Source organism: Stenella coeruleoalba, assembly GCF_951394435.1.
Source record: "Stenella coeruleoalba genome assembly, chromosome: 9".
NCBI lineage: Eukaryota > Metazoa > Chordata > Mammalia > Artiodactyla > Delphinidae > Stenella > Stenella coeruleoalba.
Window position 1 is genome coordinate 18001919 of NC_137155.1, and position 18773 is coordinate 18020691.

The 18773-nt window shown below is 34.8% G+C and overlaps 1 protein-coding gene across 1 annotated transcript in view; it reads right to left on the bottom strand.

The window, feature by feature from the left end:
- The window catches only part of KMT2E (lysine methyltransferase 2E (inactive)), a 92487-nt gene that overhangs the window by 11810 nt on the left and 61904 nt on the right, over nucleotides 1-18773 (bottom strand). Inside the window, 8 exon segments of the mRNA XM_079932064.1 lie at nucleotides 1079-1387; nucleotides 1720-1884; nucleotides 11037-11135; nucleotides 12080-12344; nucleotides 15409-15518; nucleotides 16514-16631; nucleotides 17959-18089; nucleotides 18205-18435. Of these exon segments, the coding sequence (XP_079788190.1) occupies nucleotides 1079-1387; nucleotides 1720-1884; nucleotides 11037-11135; nucleotides 12080-12344; nucleotides 15409-15518; nucleotides 16514-16631; nucleotides 17959-18089; nucleotides 18205-18435 (1428 nt within the window).

The window sequence follows — 18773 nt, forward strand, 5'->3', positions numbered from 1 at the left end:
GATTGTTTACCACAATTGCTTCATTAAATCTGACAGTAGTTTTTGACAGATTTTTATTAATAAATTGACCTAAAACTACCCTTCCTGAAACCCTCCCACACTGTTGGTGGGAATGTAAATTGGTACAGACAGTATGGAGGTTCCTTAAAAAACTAAAAATAGAGCTACCATATGATCTGGTAATCCCACTCCTGGGCATACATCCGGAGAAAACCGTAATCTGAAAGGATACATGCACCCCAAAGTTCACTGCAGCAGGACCTAGAGATGATCATACTAAGTGAAGTAAGTCAGAGAAAGACAAATATCATGATAGCACTCGTGGAATCTAATTTTTTTAAAAAAGAAACAAATGAACTTATTTACAAAACAGAATCAGACTTAAGGGGAAATGGGGTGGGGGGGATAAATCAGAAGCTTGGGATGAACACATACACACTACTATAGATAATAAGATAACCAACAAGGACCTACTACTGTATAGCACAGGGAACTCAATATTCTGTGATAAGCTATATGAGAAAACAATCTAAAAAAGAATGCATGTATGCATGTGTATAACTGAATCACTTTGCTGTATACCTGAAACTAACACAACATTGTAAATCAACTACACTCCAATAAAATTAAAATGAAACTACCCTTCCTTATAAATTTTCACATCCTACTACATTCTATGGAAATCAACAATTTCTTCACACTTAATTCTTGTAATCTACCTTTACCATGAAATTTATAAAAACTATAAAGAAAGGATAACTCATCTCAAACTAGTTGTTTCTGAGAAGTGTAGTTTAGTACATAAAGTAGGCAAAATTAAATCATTAGAAATCAGAATTGCAATACTACAAGGAAGCCTTGATATACTGGATATTTTAATGATGCAAACATTTCTATTAACTGATTTTACAGTTTTGCAATTCTCATTCTTAGTTTAAAACTTTGCTAGTATAAAAACCACGACTCTATCACTCTTCCTTATGAGATGTTATAGACTGAATTCCTAAAACATGAATATATTTAACATCATAAGACATTTGTTAAAAAACAGTTCTTACATTCATTAAGAATCACATACCTTTTTTGTTTTGGGATACTTTGTTGGACATTTATTAAGTGCTGGAACTTCAGTTTCAGTAATTATTTCTGCTAGTGCAGTTTCACTTTCTGGTTCTATTGCAAGTACAGTATTTTCAGTATCATTTTGTTGTGAAGTAACTTCTATATCAGGAGAAGACGGTTGGATATCTGAACACATGCTGACAGTTCTGTGTCTCCGACGCTGCTGTCCGATGTGAGTCCTACTCCGAGAAAAACTTTTTCTCTGTTTAGTTCTATTTACTTTGGCAGGAGTTGGCTTGCTAGCAGTTTCTTCTTTTGCTTGTTCCTAATTCAAAAGAGAATGGAACTTTTAATACGTTGTTTATATAACTCAGTAGTTGAAATCTAATGGCATCAATCTGCTTCAGAAGCTAACTGCCCCAAATGTCTTTATGAATTCTGATATATATTAAATTGACATAATTAAAAATTTTCTTACTCTCCAAAACAAAGCAAGTGGAGTCTCATAGCTGAAGTCTTAAATTCTCATAGGATTTGAAAAATGCTATTAAAAAGCTAGTATCACATCCAAAATTCTTTATAGATGTAATTAAATTGTGGAAATTTTATTGGAAAGTGGTGAAGTGTGAAAATAAAACTAGACCTGAATAATAATACCTGAATAACTTCAGCATCAGTGACAATCTGTGCATCTTTACATTCAGTTTTAACTTCAGTTTTGGCAGTGCTGATCCTTTCCAAAGCTTGTTCTCTTCTTTTCTCTCTTTTTTCAAGTCTGGCAAAAGCTTGCAGAATTGCTTCCATTTTCCTTTCTTCTCTTGTCTACAAAATTTAAAGTAACATAATAAATACTGCTGTGAAGTAAAATTCAAAAGTCCAAATGTTCATGGCAAATTAAAAAAAATTTTCTATGATGGTGTTAGCAAAACACCTCTTTTGATGGTAGATATGGGATTAAAAACATTTATATTCATTTTAGATCTTTGAGAATCCCAAACATCTTGGTAAACCCTGTCATTACAAATATATTACAATGAAAGGAATGTTTGGATGATTGTATGTTAATGATAAAGGTAAGGCAAAACCAAAAAAAGACTCAAGAACGACCCTGCTTTATCAAACCAAAAATCTTTTTTTCTCAATAATACATTAGGCAGCCTTTTAAAAATAAGATCAAAGTTCCTAAGGTAATAATATGTTGAAAAGGTTAAATCCATATGAACGTAAGGAGTGAATATATTGACATGTCATAGCAGGATATTGTGGGGTGAAGTCCTGGGTTTAAATCATGATGCTACCAGTCATTTACTATCTCTGTGACCCTAGGCAATGTAACAACTCTGGTTATTAACCTTTTTGAGCATCTTATAAAATGTGGGTAACAATATTTACACTTCACAGAATTGTTAATGAATTCAAATATAAAATATCTGTGAAGTTTTCCAACCTTACTTGGAAAATGGTAGGCATTTCTTAGGTGTTACTATTTCTCCTTTGGCTCTCTTGCCCTCCATTATAATTGTTATAAGGCATTCCTCTATCTTCTGCTCTTCCCGTCTACACTGACAGTTCAAGGCAGAGACTGGAAAACAGCAAGAGTTCCTTTGAGCATCAGTTCTCTTTGGAGAGAGAATATTAAAAGCAAGACCCAGAGCCTTGGCCAGGGGGCCTGGCAAATGCTTCAGGTTTCAACCAGAAACAGGAAGCATGTCCATCAACTGTCCAGTTCTCCAAATGTAAAGAACCAGGTCCTGAGGCTTAGATCCATTCATCTTTCTTCCTTTATTGTCATCCATGTAGGAAAGAAAGATCAATAACTCAAGGTCTGGCTGCATGGTCTTCTCAATATCAGAGCTTTAGAGTTCGAGTAATTATCAGCAGAGATTCAAGCATTAAGTAAGACACCTACACTATGAAAACTATTACTTACTCTTTCCTATATTTTTTCCTTTTATTGTTCCACTAGGTAAGGGAAATATGTAAACAAAACTCTTCTGAGAACTTTATAATTGGTGAAAACAGACTACCATACTGCAAATGTGTCAGTCTTATAAAATGTGTTATCCTCACCCTCTTTATTTTACAGGTAAGGAAACTGAGATCCAAAGAGGTAAGATTACTTGTTCATGGACACATATCTGCGTCTTAGCTTTCTTGGTCTGGGATGGATAATAAGACACTAAAATAAAGAACATAGGCAAAAGATCTCTTTACTGGAACTGGAAGTTTTAAAGCTGAATTCTTTCCTTAGATAATACATGTCTCTGGTCTTAATAAATCACTTTACTCGACCCCTTTTCATTTATGGCTCTCTATAAAAATCCTGTCTCAATATATTAGGGCTTTTCTAACACCCTAAATTTAGAAGTCTGGAGTAACTAAAAAATAAGATTTTCATAATTGCTTCACCTGTGGAATGGGGGTGGGTAGAAAGAGAAGGGGTTCATTATTGTGCTTATAAATTTAAAAATAAATCTGGGAAAAGTACATTTTTCCAAAAGAAACAAACTTGTCTTAGCAAGAATCATTTTATGTATAAAATAAATTTACCCACAGGCCAGGCACCCAAAGGAGATATTTTCTATGTCATGATTATCCAAGGACAGTTTCCTAAGATAAATACGAATTTATGCCAAAAGAAGTTTCCTTGACATGGTCCATTATTCACTTGTTTTAGATACAGTAAGGGTCAGAGATAAAATTAATTGATGTAAAGACAAAATTAATTCATTTAAAAATTGAACTCCCTTGGTAAACAATGCAGCTAATGGATAGTCAAAGCAAAATCCTTTATTTCTAGATGACTCGATCTTTTTGAGCTGGTCAGGATCTTAAAAATAATCTAGTCCTACACTGCTGAAGAAACCAGAGCCCACATGTATTAACAGAATCACTCAAAGGCAGAGCCATAATTATTATCCAAGTTTCCAGGCTCCTGGTTTGTTCTTCTTTCCAATTACCAACTACTGACACACTACATAATGCAAAATAAAGCATAATTCTTCCTACATTTACTACAACTATTAACTGAAAGCACTAAACAGGTATCCTAATAGCTTTAACCCAGCTTCATCTTAAAACACACACTTTAGAAAATGTAAGCATGCTTTTGATTATGTGAAGAAAAGAAAAACGTTAGTTACTAAATCTACTTTTTTTTAAAACTCCTTAAGGTTCATATGTCATTCAGCTTTTATATTCACCAGTGTATTCTCTGACACACACAACCAGATATACAGTATGTAATGACTGAAAATTTACCACCCACTTTATAGAGCTAACTGATAAATAAGTTTTATATATAGCTTGAGATAATTATAGCTGATTGTTCAGGGGACTAGAGAAATTAGGAGCCTTAGTTCAGCAGATTGTCCATAGATCCTGACCTCTGAGCTGGATGTAGTTTAGATGATACTTGTCACCTAAGGCTACCACCAGGACCTGCATGTTTCATTTTCATGACTCATTCCAAGCCACTGACTGTTCAGACCTCAAAAGTCATTTTTACTCTCTATGAGCTTGGCAACTGATAGACCCTGATTTAGAATTAGAATTAGAATCAGACAGGGTTGACTTTTGACTTTTGTTGTTAACAACAACACTGTTGTTAACGCTGGAGTGTTGGGTGCTGAACTAAAAAAACTGACAAATCTCTGATGAGATCTACAGATTGCTTTTATGACATTTTTCAGTTTATGGCTTTACAGTATAACACACAAGAGTACAGTAATTTTCTGTAAGCGGAAAGTCTGCTTAATATCCCTTTATAGGATTTTATCACTTGAGTGAGTACAGTGAGAATTTTTATTACAATTTTGTGCTTCAATGTATAAACACACTGGAACACAAATTTAACTTGAAATCATGTCACCTTGTACTTGGAAGAGACTATGGAGATCTTCTTGTATGAGCCCCTATTCAACAAATGGTGAGGGACTTCCCTGGTGGCACAGTTGTTAAGAATCTGCCTGCCAATGCAGGGGACATGGGTTCGAGCTCTGGTCCGGGAAGATCCCACGTGCCGTGGAGGAACTGAGCCCGTGAGCCACAACTACTGAAGCCCCTACACCACAAGGAAGAGTAGCCCCCACTCTCAACAACTAGAGAAAGCTTGCGCACAGCAACAAGGACCCAACGCAGCCAAAAGTAAATAAATTTATATTTTTTAAAAAATGGTGAAAACCTAAGGTCCATATAGTTCAAGGACTACATAATAACATGAATTAAAGTTTTATACAATATCACAACTGAAAAACTAAACTACACTGACTAAATTGTTAGAATTCATCCCAATTAGAGATATTTGGTAATATGAAGCTGAGTGAAAATAAGCTTATGTACTCTGGATGCCTTACAGTGGCTTTAGAAGGAAATTTGCTAGTAGTAGGATGTAAGAATTGAGAAGGAAACAAAATGAAGACATTTAGGTATTTTGTGATTTCTTTTTTTTTTTTTTTTTACCTTACTACCAAGTAGGAAGTGGCTCTTAAAAACAAAAACAACAAAGTTGCCTTTTAAAGGAAAAGGGAAATGGCAGGGCCAACCTACCAAATTACTTACAGCGTTGAAATAGAGAAATTAAAAGACTTCTTACTCAACTAACTTCCCTTAACCTTTTGAATAGGAATTTATTAATTTTTAAAAAAATGCTAAGATTACTGCTTACCAATAAAATTGTTCCAAAAGAGTAAGTATCTCCATTTCTTCTCTACCACATGATGATTTAGTTTAACTTCATAGCACTCTTTCCTGTTTGATGTTTGTTTTTCCTTCCACCCCGTCCTCCGTGAAAGCTGCTCCAGAACAGGGACCTTGCCTTCTTTTGTTCACCCAGTACTTTAAATGGTGCTCAGCATATAACAAACACCCAAATTTTTAAGTGAATAAGAATTGGGTATACATTATATAAACCATGTATATCACTGTAATTTGAAGGTATGTAATGAAGTCTTTAAACAAGATTTTGGAAATCCTGAATTTACTACAAGGCAGCTGAAGCTGAATATCCTCATTTCGTTTGAACAGACAACCTATAAAAATAAACAGGTTCCTTTTTGCTAGTCGATACTACGATTTTGAAAAAACAATTCCTAAACACTGTGGTGAAGAAAATGGGACTTAAGAAAATTAAAACTAGTAATCAACGTTGACTTAGTCATGCTCTGAGGAGAGAAAAGTTAAGATGGACAATACATGTCAGATGACTTTTGTGGCAAATTTACCCTCCCCTATAGTTTACTATTATTAAAAATTCTTTTGCATCTTCTAAACTGATCTTCTAAATCAAGTCGCTTCCTAGAGACATTAGTAAGAGCATGGATTCTGTATAGTAGTGTCTTCTCAGAGTGTTTTTTCTATAGAATAAAAATCTGCAGGATGTCAAAGGTGTCACTACAGAAAAACAAGTTGCAAGGACGTACAGGTTGAGGAAATGCTGACATAAACCGAACTTCTCAAGAGGTTTCAAACACCATGTATACTGGAAATCTCGAAGTTGGGGACAAGGTATACTGTTTACTAAAGTCAGCTGGCTACAAAGCTCTCTCTTTCACAAAACATCTAATTAGAGTTCCATGGAATACCTTTTGATGTGAAGGATCAAGCCTGAGAAAATTGTGGGGAATCCTGCATCCTATCCTGCCTGGACTATAAGCTTCATTTAGTTCACACTCATGGGCGTATCTATAGCTTTCCTCAAATGGCTGCCAGGAACATCTAATAAGCTCAATTATAGACCACCTACTTTTATAAAAGCCAGACCTTTTTTTCCCCCTAGAAGCTAGGGCTAAGGCAATGAGCCCCACAAATCCTTGCCCTTACGTAGTTTATATTCTGGTGATATACAGTTGATTCTAGATTGTCCTAGATGCTTGACAGGTTTAAGAAACTCATAGCTAGGTGACTATCCCTTCATATCCTTTTGTTGGTCTCAAATTTCTATCCTCCTACATGTGAAGACCACCTGAACCACCTTGCATGGACTCCAGTTTAAGCAATCTGACTATAACAGGCCATCAAATATTACCAAGACTATATTCCCCAAGTACTCTTTCCATAAGGTTGTGGAAAGTTATTTTGAAAATATATTAAAAGATACTACAAAGGAGGTTCTTTTCATTTCATTATAAATGGGGTGAAGGAGGGGAAGCAAGCCTCCTTTTGAATTTAAATCTTTCTAAGGTTTTATATTTTTAATCAATCACCTGTTCATCAGAATAAGGTGAGCTTCTCAATATCTAACCCCCTTCTGTACACTTAACCTCTGACAAGGTTATGGCCACCTAACTTCAACTCAACTACCATGGACCTGGGAGAGTCTACTCAGTAGTACCCCGGTTTTGAAACCAGGTGAGTATAAACAGCCTGCTGTATTTCAACTTACCGTATTATTATATTTCAACCCACTGTATTTCAGCTTAAGATTCTCCCAAGTCAATTCCAACCCACTGCCAAAGAAGTATCTCTTACTAGTTAAAGAGAAAATGTCTAATAACCATCTATTCAGTTCCATACCATTTAGCCACATGTGAGCTTTTGTAAGGAGAGGACAAAATATAATGGAGGAAAAAGGAAAATATTAAGAATGGCTTTCTACCCTGGCCCCCTAATGATTTGAGTATTCTTTCATGAAATCATCATTCAGCATTTCATGTGATCTACAATCAACCAATCTTATTTTCCTATATCCCTCCTCACCACCACCCCCCCAAAAAAACAGCCTATAATTCCAGCCAAATGTGATTTTAAACATCATAAGGTAATGGTAAATTCTACCTAGTTCATGAAATGACCTCTGATCCCTCCAGCTATAAGTTACCTGTCATATATCTCCTTTACCACACTTCCTGCTGCATTGTAACTGTTTTCTAAATGCCCTCGAAGGCAGAGATATTATCTTCCACTCTCAACAAAAGGAACAAAGTAGCAACCAAATTACATAAATCACCTGTGCTATTTGTGGAGACTGAGCAACATGCTAATATTAGGTTGTATATGGAACTGCCATTTGTGTAGATAAAAACTATCAAATCAACAATTTCATATGGTTCAAGCTATACTACAAAAGGATGGGCTGAAGTATATTTGAATTTGGACATTACATGGTACTTATCTGGGAGGAAAGTCTGACTTTTTATATTTCAATCTCATAGATACACGTCAGAACTGGTATCTCCTATTATAATGCTTTAAAGTCTGTCCCATCACAGGAGAAAATTTAAATCAGTTTGACCTAAGTTTCTCAGGAGTTGACCTATCTTTCCAATTACTGATGTTAACATAGCCAATATAAAAGGCAAACACTGGAGTAATAAAGCCTGATGAGTACTTAAACTTTTCAAAACAAAATATTTCAACCCACAAATACTAATACTTTGGGGAGTGGGAAGGGGCCAAACCAACTGCTTAAGAATTCTAGGATGCATGCTTTTGCATTCTAGTCATTTGAGTATAGCAAAAATTCTATAATTAAAACATCCAGGCAAACACAGCAATTACAACTAACAACATTACAGTGAACTTGAAGGCTACAGGTTAAGGAGCCAAGGATTTTTAAATACTTACTTCAAAAGGGAACCCTCATACACTGTTGGCGGGAATGTAAATTGGTGCAGTCACTAAGGAAAACAGTATGGTGGTTCCTCAAAAAATTAAAAATAGGATCCAGCAATTCCACTTCTCAGTGTATAAAGAAAACCACTAAATGAAAACATACGTGTACCCCAATGTTCACAGCAGCATTATTTATAATTGCCAAGATATGGCAGCAACCTAAGTGTCCATCAACAGATGAATGGATAAAGATGTGACCAATACACATATATATGTGTGTGTATGTATATCACACACACACACACACAATGGACTACTACTCAGCCATAAAAAAAGAATGAAATTTTGCCATTTGCAGCAACATGGATGTGGAAGGCATTATGCTAAATGAAATAAGTCAGAGAAAGACAAATACTGTATGATACCTCTTATATGTGGAATCTAAAACATACAACTAGTGAATATAAGAAAAAAGAAGCAGACTCACAGATGTAGATAAACTAGTGGTTACCAGTGGGGAGAGGGAAGGGGGGGAGGGGAAGTATAGGGGTAGCAGATTAAGAGGTACAAACTACTAGGTATAAAATAAGCTACAAGGATATATTGTACAGCGCAGGGAATATAGCCAATATTTTATAATAACTATAAATGGAGTATAACCTTTAAAAACAATCACTATTGTACGCCTGTAACTTATACAATATTGTACCTCAATACTTCAATAAAAAATATTTCATATCCCTTCAAAATACCAAATTCTAAATATTTACGTTTGTTTATTCCCATGAAAAATACTCAGCTGCACAACCACCTTAGTGGCATATATTAAAATGAATATGCTAAAACATATAAAAACATGAAGTATTCATTTATATTAATATAGCATACTAGTAGACAAAATCTGGACAAAACTGGATTCCCAAGTATGCCTTTTTGTCTACCTATCCAAAGTTCCATCATGTTCAACAAAAAGGCATTTCTCTTTCCTTCTGCCATCTCAAAATGAGGATGTTCTAAGTTCCACTAACTTTCTCAGCACTGAAAGAAGGAAGTATTTTAAAAGTAGCCCCAGAGTCATATAACAAACCTCCAGGTTTGAATTTTCTTTTTTCCTCTCATTTCTCTCCCCCCAAAAGCATTGTTATAGCCCTTAAAGCCGTATTTGTATCAGACGCATGCCTCATACAGAAACCACTCATACCCTAAAGTGATCTTCTAAAAGTTTCTGCAGGATTATTGCAAAGACAAGGCTGTGGCAATTGTGGAATGAACTGGCCAATATTGAACATCTAGTCAAGAAAGGGCCATAGGTAATTTGGGTAGGTACAGGTAATTTATTAGATGTAACCCAATCTTGAAAAAGGTTCAAGATAATTCCTTTTAGAGGAAGAACTCCTTTTTCTTTATAAGCAACCTCCTCCAATATTTTCTCCTATATTTGTTTTTCTTCTCTCCTGTTCCTAACACTACCCTGTCCCATCAGAGCAGTGCTTCTGAAATCCTGAGGCTGTGAAACAGTTCTGCATTGCTTTTGCAATTTTGAACATCAACAATACATCAGTGTTAGAGGAATGACCATCAAGGCAATAAGAGTTACATTTAAGCAGGCCTGCAATGACCAAAATCCAAAGATCCTACCGCTAAGTATATGACACCTGAGATTCCATGAAATACAACATGAAAATCACTAAAACAGGAAACAAGGGAGCATATAAAATAAAGGGGAGTGGGGAAAGCCCGTACTAAGATCATCAGTTGGTATATAAAGTCATTTTCAAATCTTAAGGCAAACTATATCTTAATGTCTTCTTAACTGGCCTAGACATTGTATCAATTGCTAAATTACCATGGATTTTTAAGAAAATATCTTGTCCTAGTTTTTATACAGGTTAAGATATTTCAAATAAATAGTACAGGGAGTGTAAATACTAACCTTATTTTAATGGAAACCTTACTTTGTGATAGCAATATGAGATGTAAAAATAGCAGCTGCCAACAGTGGGTATTCTTCTTTTTCGCATAAGCCATTTATTTAGTGCTATTATAAGCTTTAAAATTCCATTTTTGTTTTACATTAAATTATGAAGAGAAAGGATACATTTAGTTAATGAAAAACATTTTGAACAGTAATTCTGGCATTAAAATTAATAGTACTATGCTTCAAAAATGTTAAAAAATTATTTCTTAAATGTCAGAAATTCTAAATTGTCTAATGAACACACACTGAAAATACAAAAGATTAGTGGAAGTTACTTGAATGGTAATGACAAAGCCAAATAGAAATGCTCAGGGACACATCATGTTTGCTAACTTCAAAGAACAAGGTAAAGGCCCTCCTAAAGGCAGCAGCAAGTATTTTGGGACGAGCAGTGTCACTAAAACCCAAGTGACAGAAGGAAGCTGCTACCGGCCTTCCAACTTACCATCTTCCTTCTCCTTTCTGCAATCTGTTCCTCTGACTCCATTTCTACTTCATTGCTAATGGGAGTTTTTTCTTCTATATCATCAATAAAATCTGGTTCCTGAAAGATGGAAATGACTGCTTTATAGAAACTACTACTCCATCTACAAACTAGAGGCACAGAACCATGTATTTTAAATGTCTTTCAACCAGAACTAATTAAACATAAAAATTACAAGAGTACTTAAATCCATTTCAGAAACTTAAAACTGGTTCCTAATTCAGGAAACTTTTCAAAATCATGCAATCAAATAATTTTGTTTCTCAAAGTTCTAGTCAATAATGTTCTTTATCAGTAGAGTCCGCAAAGCCTTAAGTTTATATTCTTACCAACACATAAACATATAAATTATTTCACATAACCCAGTGCCTACAAATACCAAGTGCTTAATAAAGGTTTGTTCAATTTAACACTTACGGGAAACTATCCTTAGAAGACAAGACACTGGAGACGAATAAAAGCTTACTTAATCTTCACATTTAAAAGGTCCCGCCTAACTAACTTCCATTTGTTTAGAGGGCATATAACAAAATACTTCCTGGTGAAGCGGAAGTACAGGCCAAACTCTTTCCTCAAATTTATCTTATGTGTTTTTAAAATAACTTCCTCTCAAAAATCATATGTCCACCCCTACAGAATTGATTTCATTATGTCCCAAATATTAAAGGAAAGGAATCATTATGGCTTAAGACTTTAAATAAGAACATTTATTACAAACATAAGGACAGTGCCATCTAGAAGAATTTTTTTAATTACCCAGTCTTAAGGAAAATCTTGTATTCAATTCTACAAGGATTTGCTGGGTGAGCTGTTTCTTAAAAGTTTAACAAATATTGTACAAATTCTAGCAGAACCTGTAGTTTACATTTATAAGTACTTCATTAAATAAGAGAATGACTTAAAAAGTTTAAGCCATTTTATACAAAAAAGAGGATAAAATATGACAAATTAATTTTCTTCTCTTAACTTCTTTCATCAAGATTCAGTAGAGCATAGTTCAGTACCTGATTATTTGACACCGATAGTCTCAGAGGAGAAAGCTTTCTCTGTTTAGTTTCCGGGCTCTTCATTTTGTTCGCTGTCCCTTCACAATCCAAAGTAATATTCTGATTTTGTGTATCTTTTTCTTTTGAAATATCCTTTTCTTTTTTTCCTTTCTTTCTTCTGGTCTCATAACCACTATTGATGTTTTCCGTGGACTCAGAACTACGTTTCAGAACAGGGCACTCTGGATTTTCTTTGAGGCATGCACAATCCACCTTGTACTTACTGGAAAGAAAACCAGTTAAATATTTGTTCAAGATATAGACTGTAATATTTTCTAATCCATTTTAAGCTACACCTCCACAAAACTGTATGCTATTACTAATTATAAGCAATCGTTTTCACTAATTTTCATTCCTTATAACTATGACAAAATAAATTTTCTCATAAAAACAATATAATAATTAGAAGTTGATTTCTGACCAGAGATTGGTCATAATCATAAGGATAACCAGTGATGGGTTACAGAAGGAAAAAACTCCAATAAATTAAAACTGAGTCTTTTTAAGTCAAATGATACCATGGCATATTTTAAGGCAAAAACCCCAGGTTACCTCAGAGTGCTATAAGGTGTATATGCAGAATATGATAAAATACTCTAAATCTGACCTAAATAAAAAATGCTAGGTACAATAAATACCAAATCTTAACTACTTTGTCTTATACTTTAAGGAATGATTTCAATAACCAGGGTTCTTTAAAAAGCTACCTTGAAAAAACTGAATGTCATGTTTGCCTTTGCCCTTAGGTATTCCCTCTTTCAAATAAACGGAAGCTTGAAAAATAATTGCACTACCTCTCATCTTCACAGTAGTGATAATTATTACTCCCATTTTACGGATGAGATTAAAGCTCAGAAGGTCAGTATCTTGTCCAAAGTCACACATTAAGTGGTAGGGATGACATTCAAATACAGGTCTGAGTCCAAAGCCCACACTTTTCAGCTCTTCAGTATTTCTTAACTCTCTACCCTCTTGTCTACCACCAAGAGTCAGTTCATCTCTAGGATATAGGCTGAATGCCCAAACCAGAGTTAAATAATAACGGAAGACTCCCACTTTGCATGTTTTGAGTAGTTTGTTCATAATAAAAAATAATTTACTTTTCCAAGTTTCTAATACGCCTAACTCATTCACTTTCAACACTGGTAGAAAGCTACAAGTCAAACTGTCTAATTCTGTGAATCAGGGGTAGAACTCAAACATCATGGTCTACCCCTCACCTCTCCAAATCAGGCAGTAACAGAAACTAGCTGGAAACTTTTTCTAGATATTTTCTTTGATTTTAGGACAACAGAACTGCAAATAGTAATGATGACAACTGCTAATATTTATTCAGCACTTATTTTGTATCAAGAATGGTTTTAAACCCTTTACATGTGTCAACTCAATCTTCGAAATATTCCTGTTAGGTATTATTTTTCTCATATTATAATGAGGTAATGAGGGAGAGAGAGATGACAAAATTGGTCCAAGGTTACATAACTAATATAAGTGACCGAGCTAGGATTTGAAAGCAGAGAGTCAGATTATAAAAAGCTTATATTTTTAACCACTGTGGGAAACAGTCCCCCAAAGCAATGAGCAAAGAGCTATTATGCTCAATTTTCCACCTTGGTGGGGAGGGCGGAGAAAGAGCTAAAAAGGAAACACTTTAGTTATCAGGATAAATCTGACTCCAACAATCAAGTAGAGATGCATATACTGAAGGAAGAGGGATTTCATTGACAGAAAACATAATGGACATTAAAAATGTCTGCATGTAAAATGGATACCACACAAACTCTTAAAAATAAAATACAGGAGGATATGAACTGAAATCCTTATAACCCAAAAGATTATAGTATATATAAAGAAGTGCCTCCACCCACATTGGTTTAAAAAAAAAAGACTACCCAGCAGAAAAATGAACAGATGATGAGACAAGTCATAAGAGAGGAAATCCAAATGACAAATGAATACATAAAAGGATCTTTGGGCTCTTAAAATAATCATGGAAGATGGTAATTACAAATATAAAAAGATACTATCTCACACAGATTAACATTGATTTTTAAAGTACAGTAAAGAAGTGTTGCAAGGAAGTAAAGCTATGGGAGTATAAACTGGTCATTCACCCACGTCTGGTAAAAACTGAGCCTGTACACATTCTACAACCCAGCAATTCCACCTCTACGTCCCTATCATGGAGAGAACATGTACACATGCAGCATTTTTTGTAAATCTAAAGGTCCACCAATAGTGGAATGGATAAATGCCATCAGCGGTGAAAATAAATGAATTAGAGCTACACATAACAAAAGAACTGAATCTCACAAAAGTAATGAATGAGAAAAGATGAATGCAAAATAATACAGATTATAATTTCCATAAATTTTTAAAATATACAAAACTACTCCATACTATTTAGGGACATCTACAGACATAGTAAAAATGTTAAACTCATAAAAATGTTAAACTCACCAAATTAAAGATGGCAGTTATCTCTGGTAAAAGACAGAGGGATAGACGCAATCTGGCTGCTAAACATATGGGCCTTTAATGGATAATGTTTTGCTTCTTAATTTGGAAATGAGGCACATGGACTTTTTTTTTTTTTTTTTTTGGCCGCGCGGTTCGTAGGATCTCAGTTCCCTGACCACGGATTGAACTCAGGCCACAGAAGTGAAAGCAGAGAGTCCTAACCATCAGGCAACCAGGGAACTCCCTACATGGACTTCTGTATTACTATTTTTTACAGTAAAATTTTTAAAATTTAAATTGCAGTTTCTCTACTCAGAATTAACTTTTCTTAGTGTTAATCAACTCTTCTTTAGTGTTTCAGAACAACAGTTCTCAAAGTTTCCTCGTACGATCGCCAACAAACCCTTTCAATTTATACTGCAAAGAAACTGGCACAATTTCTTTTCTTCTGAGGGGCAATAAGTGAAATTATCCATTTCTACTGATTAACCAAATTAATTGAATGAGTAAAACTCTACACTCTACCTAAAATACAAGAAAGAAAAGAAGGAAAAAATTCTCACATAAACAAGGTCAGTATTGCTCAATTAGGATTACTAATTATTATACTATGAGCATTACATTACAATAAGAAAAGTCTGGAAGACCAAAGCAACCATGCTGTAATGGAAGCTGATATCAGAATGCTCATTTCCAAGTATTTTTAATTGCCTAATGGTAAATAAAAATAGAAAGCTAAAGAAGTAATGACAATACCTACATTTTTATAAGGACATTAAGGAATTATTTCAAAACAACAGGTATCATATTTACAGACTTGAACTTACCAATTCCCATAGTCAAAATCAAAGGCAATAGTAATTTCAGTTCCCTTTGGAATACTTTGTACAGAATAAATGTAAAGATGTATGGTTCCATCCTCAATTTCATGCCTCACCTGTTAGTGAAAAGAATAATTTTGTATTTCCATAAATATATGTCTCTATAAATTATTTTCTACCTTTAGAAGCATCTCATCTTGCAATTTTGAAAACTATTCTTTTCAAAGTAATTCACAAATACAACATGGAAAATATGCCATTAATTACAAGACTTGTACCTAAATCAGTGGTTATCAACTGGGAAGGAGGTACACATCTATGCAAGTTTGATGCAGGCTCTAGGAGCATCGAAAAGAAAATAACTCTATTTCATCAATTCTATGGTGCATATTTTTTCCCCTTTTAAAATCTGTGAAATTGGGAGTTTTACAAGTGATGGCATCTTTGATTTAATGAAACGCATTAATGGTACAGTTTATAAATATATAGTTAAAGTATAGTTTAACACTACACTTTTCTGTGATATACACTGTTCTAGGTACTCTACATGTATTAACTCCTTTAGTCCACATAACATCTTTTTACAGATAAAACTGAAGCACAGACAAGGTTACAAAGCTAGTAAGTCAAAAAGAAGACATGAATCTGTAAGTCTTGCTTCAAAACCTACACTTAACTGTAACATTATATAACTAGAAAACATTTATTTTGGTATGTGAAAAACAAAACCAGAAATATTATTTTATACACCACTTCTAAAACATAATTTACTAGCACATATAAAATCTACTTTAGTTTTCAGCTTCGTCATCTACCTTGATCAAATCAGAGCATATATTTGACTCATAAGTAGAGCTTCCAGAATAAACAGAGAAGTCCAGTATTTTCTCTTACAAGTAACATCACAATTTCTTCAATGCTCAAAGTAACCTGAGACCTCACAGCCAGTTATCACCTAAATTTTCGTAATGGAAAGATGTTGGGCAGTATAAAATGCATCAACAACTAAAAACTGTTGGTCTGTTTTAGGCCACCAGACTTTTTTGTGCTTAATACTCAGATTCCACACACTCCCTACCCCTGCCTCCCCAAAGGATTTCTATAAGCTTACCTCTGCATTCGGTGTACAGGAACGCCTAATGAACCGAGCTTCATTCCCAAAAGTCCTTGCATCAACACACATTTCTAGACCATGAAATTTAGAATAGAATAAAACAAAAGGGTATGGTCTACAAAAAAAGAAATGCATTAGAAACTATTAACATTTTGAATTTAAGAAATTTCTAAAAGACTCATAGTAAGTAGGGAGGCCAAGATTTGAATATACGCAGTCTGATACCGGAACCCATCCTTAACCACTAGGCTAATTCATGCTAATAAGATTTTTACCTGCTCATATAACCTTACCTAAACCAAAGATAATTAATTCAGGTGGGAATTCAAATTTACAAAGAATGATAAAAAGGGAGTGATTACTGCCTTTACATAAGGATTCATAATGAGATGCCATTAAAGTTCCTATCAGTGCATTTACGTGTTTGATTTACAGCACTGTTTCAGATCAAATCTGCTATACGAAAGGGAAAGATTCTTGTATATCTTTCATAACTTAAGTAACTCAGTTATAAACAATATGAAATATTTTAAATAATTATAGCATATAGGCTGAGAATGTTATTTCCCTAGAGATGCAAACATATTTCTAGACCTCAGGGAAGCAATGGCTATCACAAGATCACATCAATTCCCACCCCCAAAATCACAAACGATAGAAGAAGGCTCCAAAGTCCTTCCAGTACCAAGAAAGTCGGAGTTGAAAGTGGTGACAATAACCTAAGACCAAATCTAACATCCTCTGATAAAAGAAGGACGTGGTCACCAGTGGTCTTTGCAGGTTCTAGCAATTATAAGGAATTAGGAAAGTCCTAGATGGAAAGGGTTCCTTATAATCTCAGGTAATCAGACTTTTTCATTAATGTCCACCTATATTGCTACAGTTTATCTTTGAAGTAGATTGTTTTAGGAGTGTCAGCAAGATAGGGATGGGTAAGAGACTAAGGAATAGGGACTTCCCTGGTGGCGCAGTGGTTAAGAAGCCGCCTGCCAATGCAGGGGACACGGGTTTGATCCCTGGTCCAGGAAGATCCCACATGCCGCGGAGCAACTAAGCCCATGTGCCACAACTGAGCCTGTGCTCTAGAGCCCGTGAGCCACAATTACTGAGCCCGTGAGCCACAACTACTGAAGCCCGCGTGCCTAGAGCCCGTGCTCTGCAACAAGAGAAGCCATCGCAATGAGGCGCCCGCACACAGCAACAAAGAGTAGTCCCCGCTTGCCACAACTAGAGAAAACCCACACATAGCAATGAAGACCCAATGCAAGCAAAAATAAATTAATTTTAAAAAAGAGACTAAGGAATATATCTGCATCTACAGTTTTAAATATTAAAATAATCCCTTAGAAAACAAAATACACATAAACAATAGCTTTGTGCTTAAAATAGCCAAAAATTCAATATTTAACTACAGAAAACATGGAGAAAAAAAATGAATATACCTCTTAAAGAAATATCCATTTGCTTCAAACTGTTCTCTTAACATAAACTTCCCTCTGTATTCAATGATAAGTGCATCAGGAGGCAAATCTTTTGCAGATTTCAGAATTTTCTTATTTTTTTGTATATGGCTCTACAATCAGAGAAAAGTTGAGATTAACTACAACCAGACTGCTTTCAGTCTAAGTACTTAAGATATACAGTAGAAAAAGGTTGTTTTATCATCTCTTGGCAAATGATATATTTACCTCTACAGGAGGTTTGAAGATCAAATTATTGGTATTCAAATCTGATTTATTTATCTCTTTTTTGTCATTTCCGTTGCCCAGTCTCAGAGCTATTCTTTGTGCCTCCCTCTGAACACCCTCACTATATTGGTTATTATTTGCCTCTTCATATCGATCCATCCATGCTTTGATTTTTGTCTCCCATCCAAAATTTGAACCATCAGACGAAGGATCAATCTCTGGAGCTGAGCCCTAAAATCATAGCAAACTAAGCATTAATATCTGGATTTTAAGTATTTACACACACACACACACACACAATATGACAATCTATATAAAAGAATACAATATAAACCAGAAATAATGATAGGCTTTCTAAGTTGGTCCTAGTAGGAAAAAGAAAAAAAAAAGACCATAAGTGAGCAGCTTAATACATTTTTATACTGATGCCAGACACACGAGTTGGAAAACTGAAGGAAGGAGAGTTAAGTTGAATAGCAGAAATTTAAGCTTCACTACTGTAGCCAAATGGAGGCTTTCAATAAAACTGAAAATACCCAAAACTTTGGAGTCACTGTCAGCTAACGGTT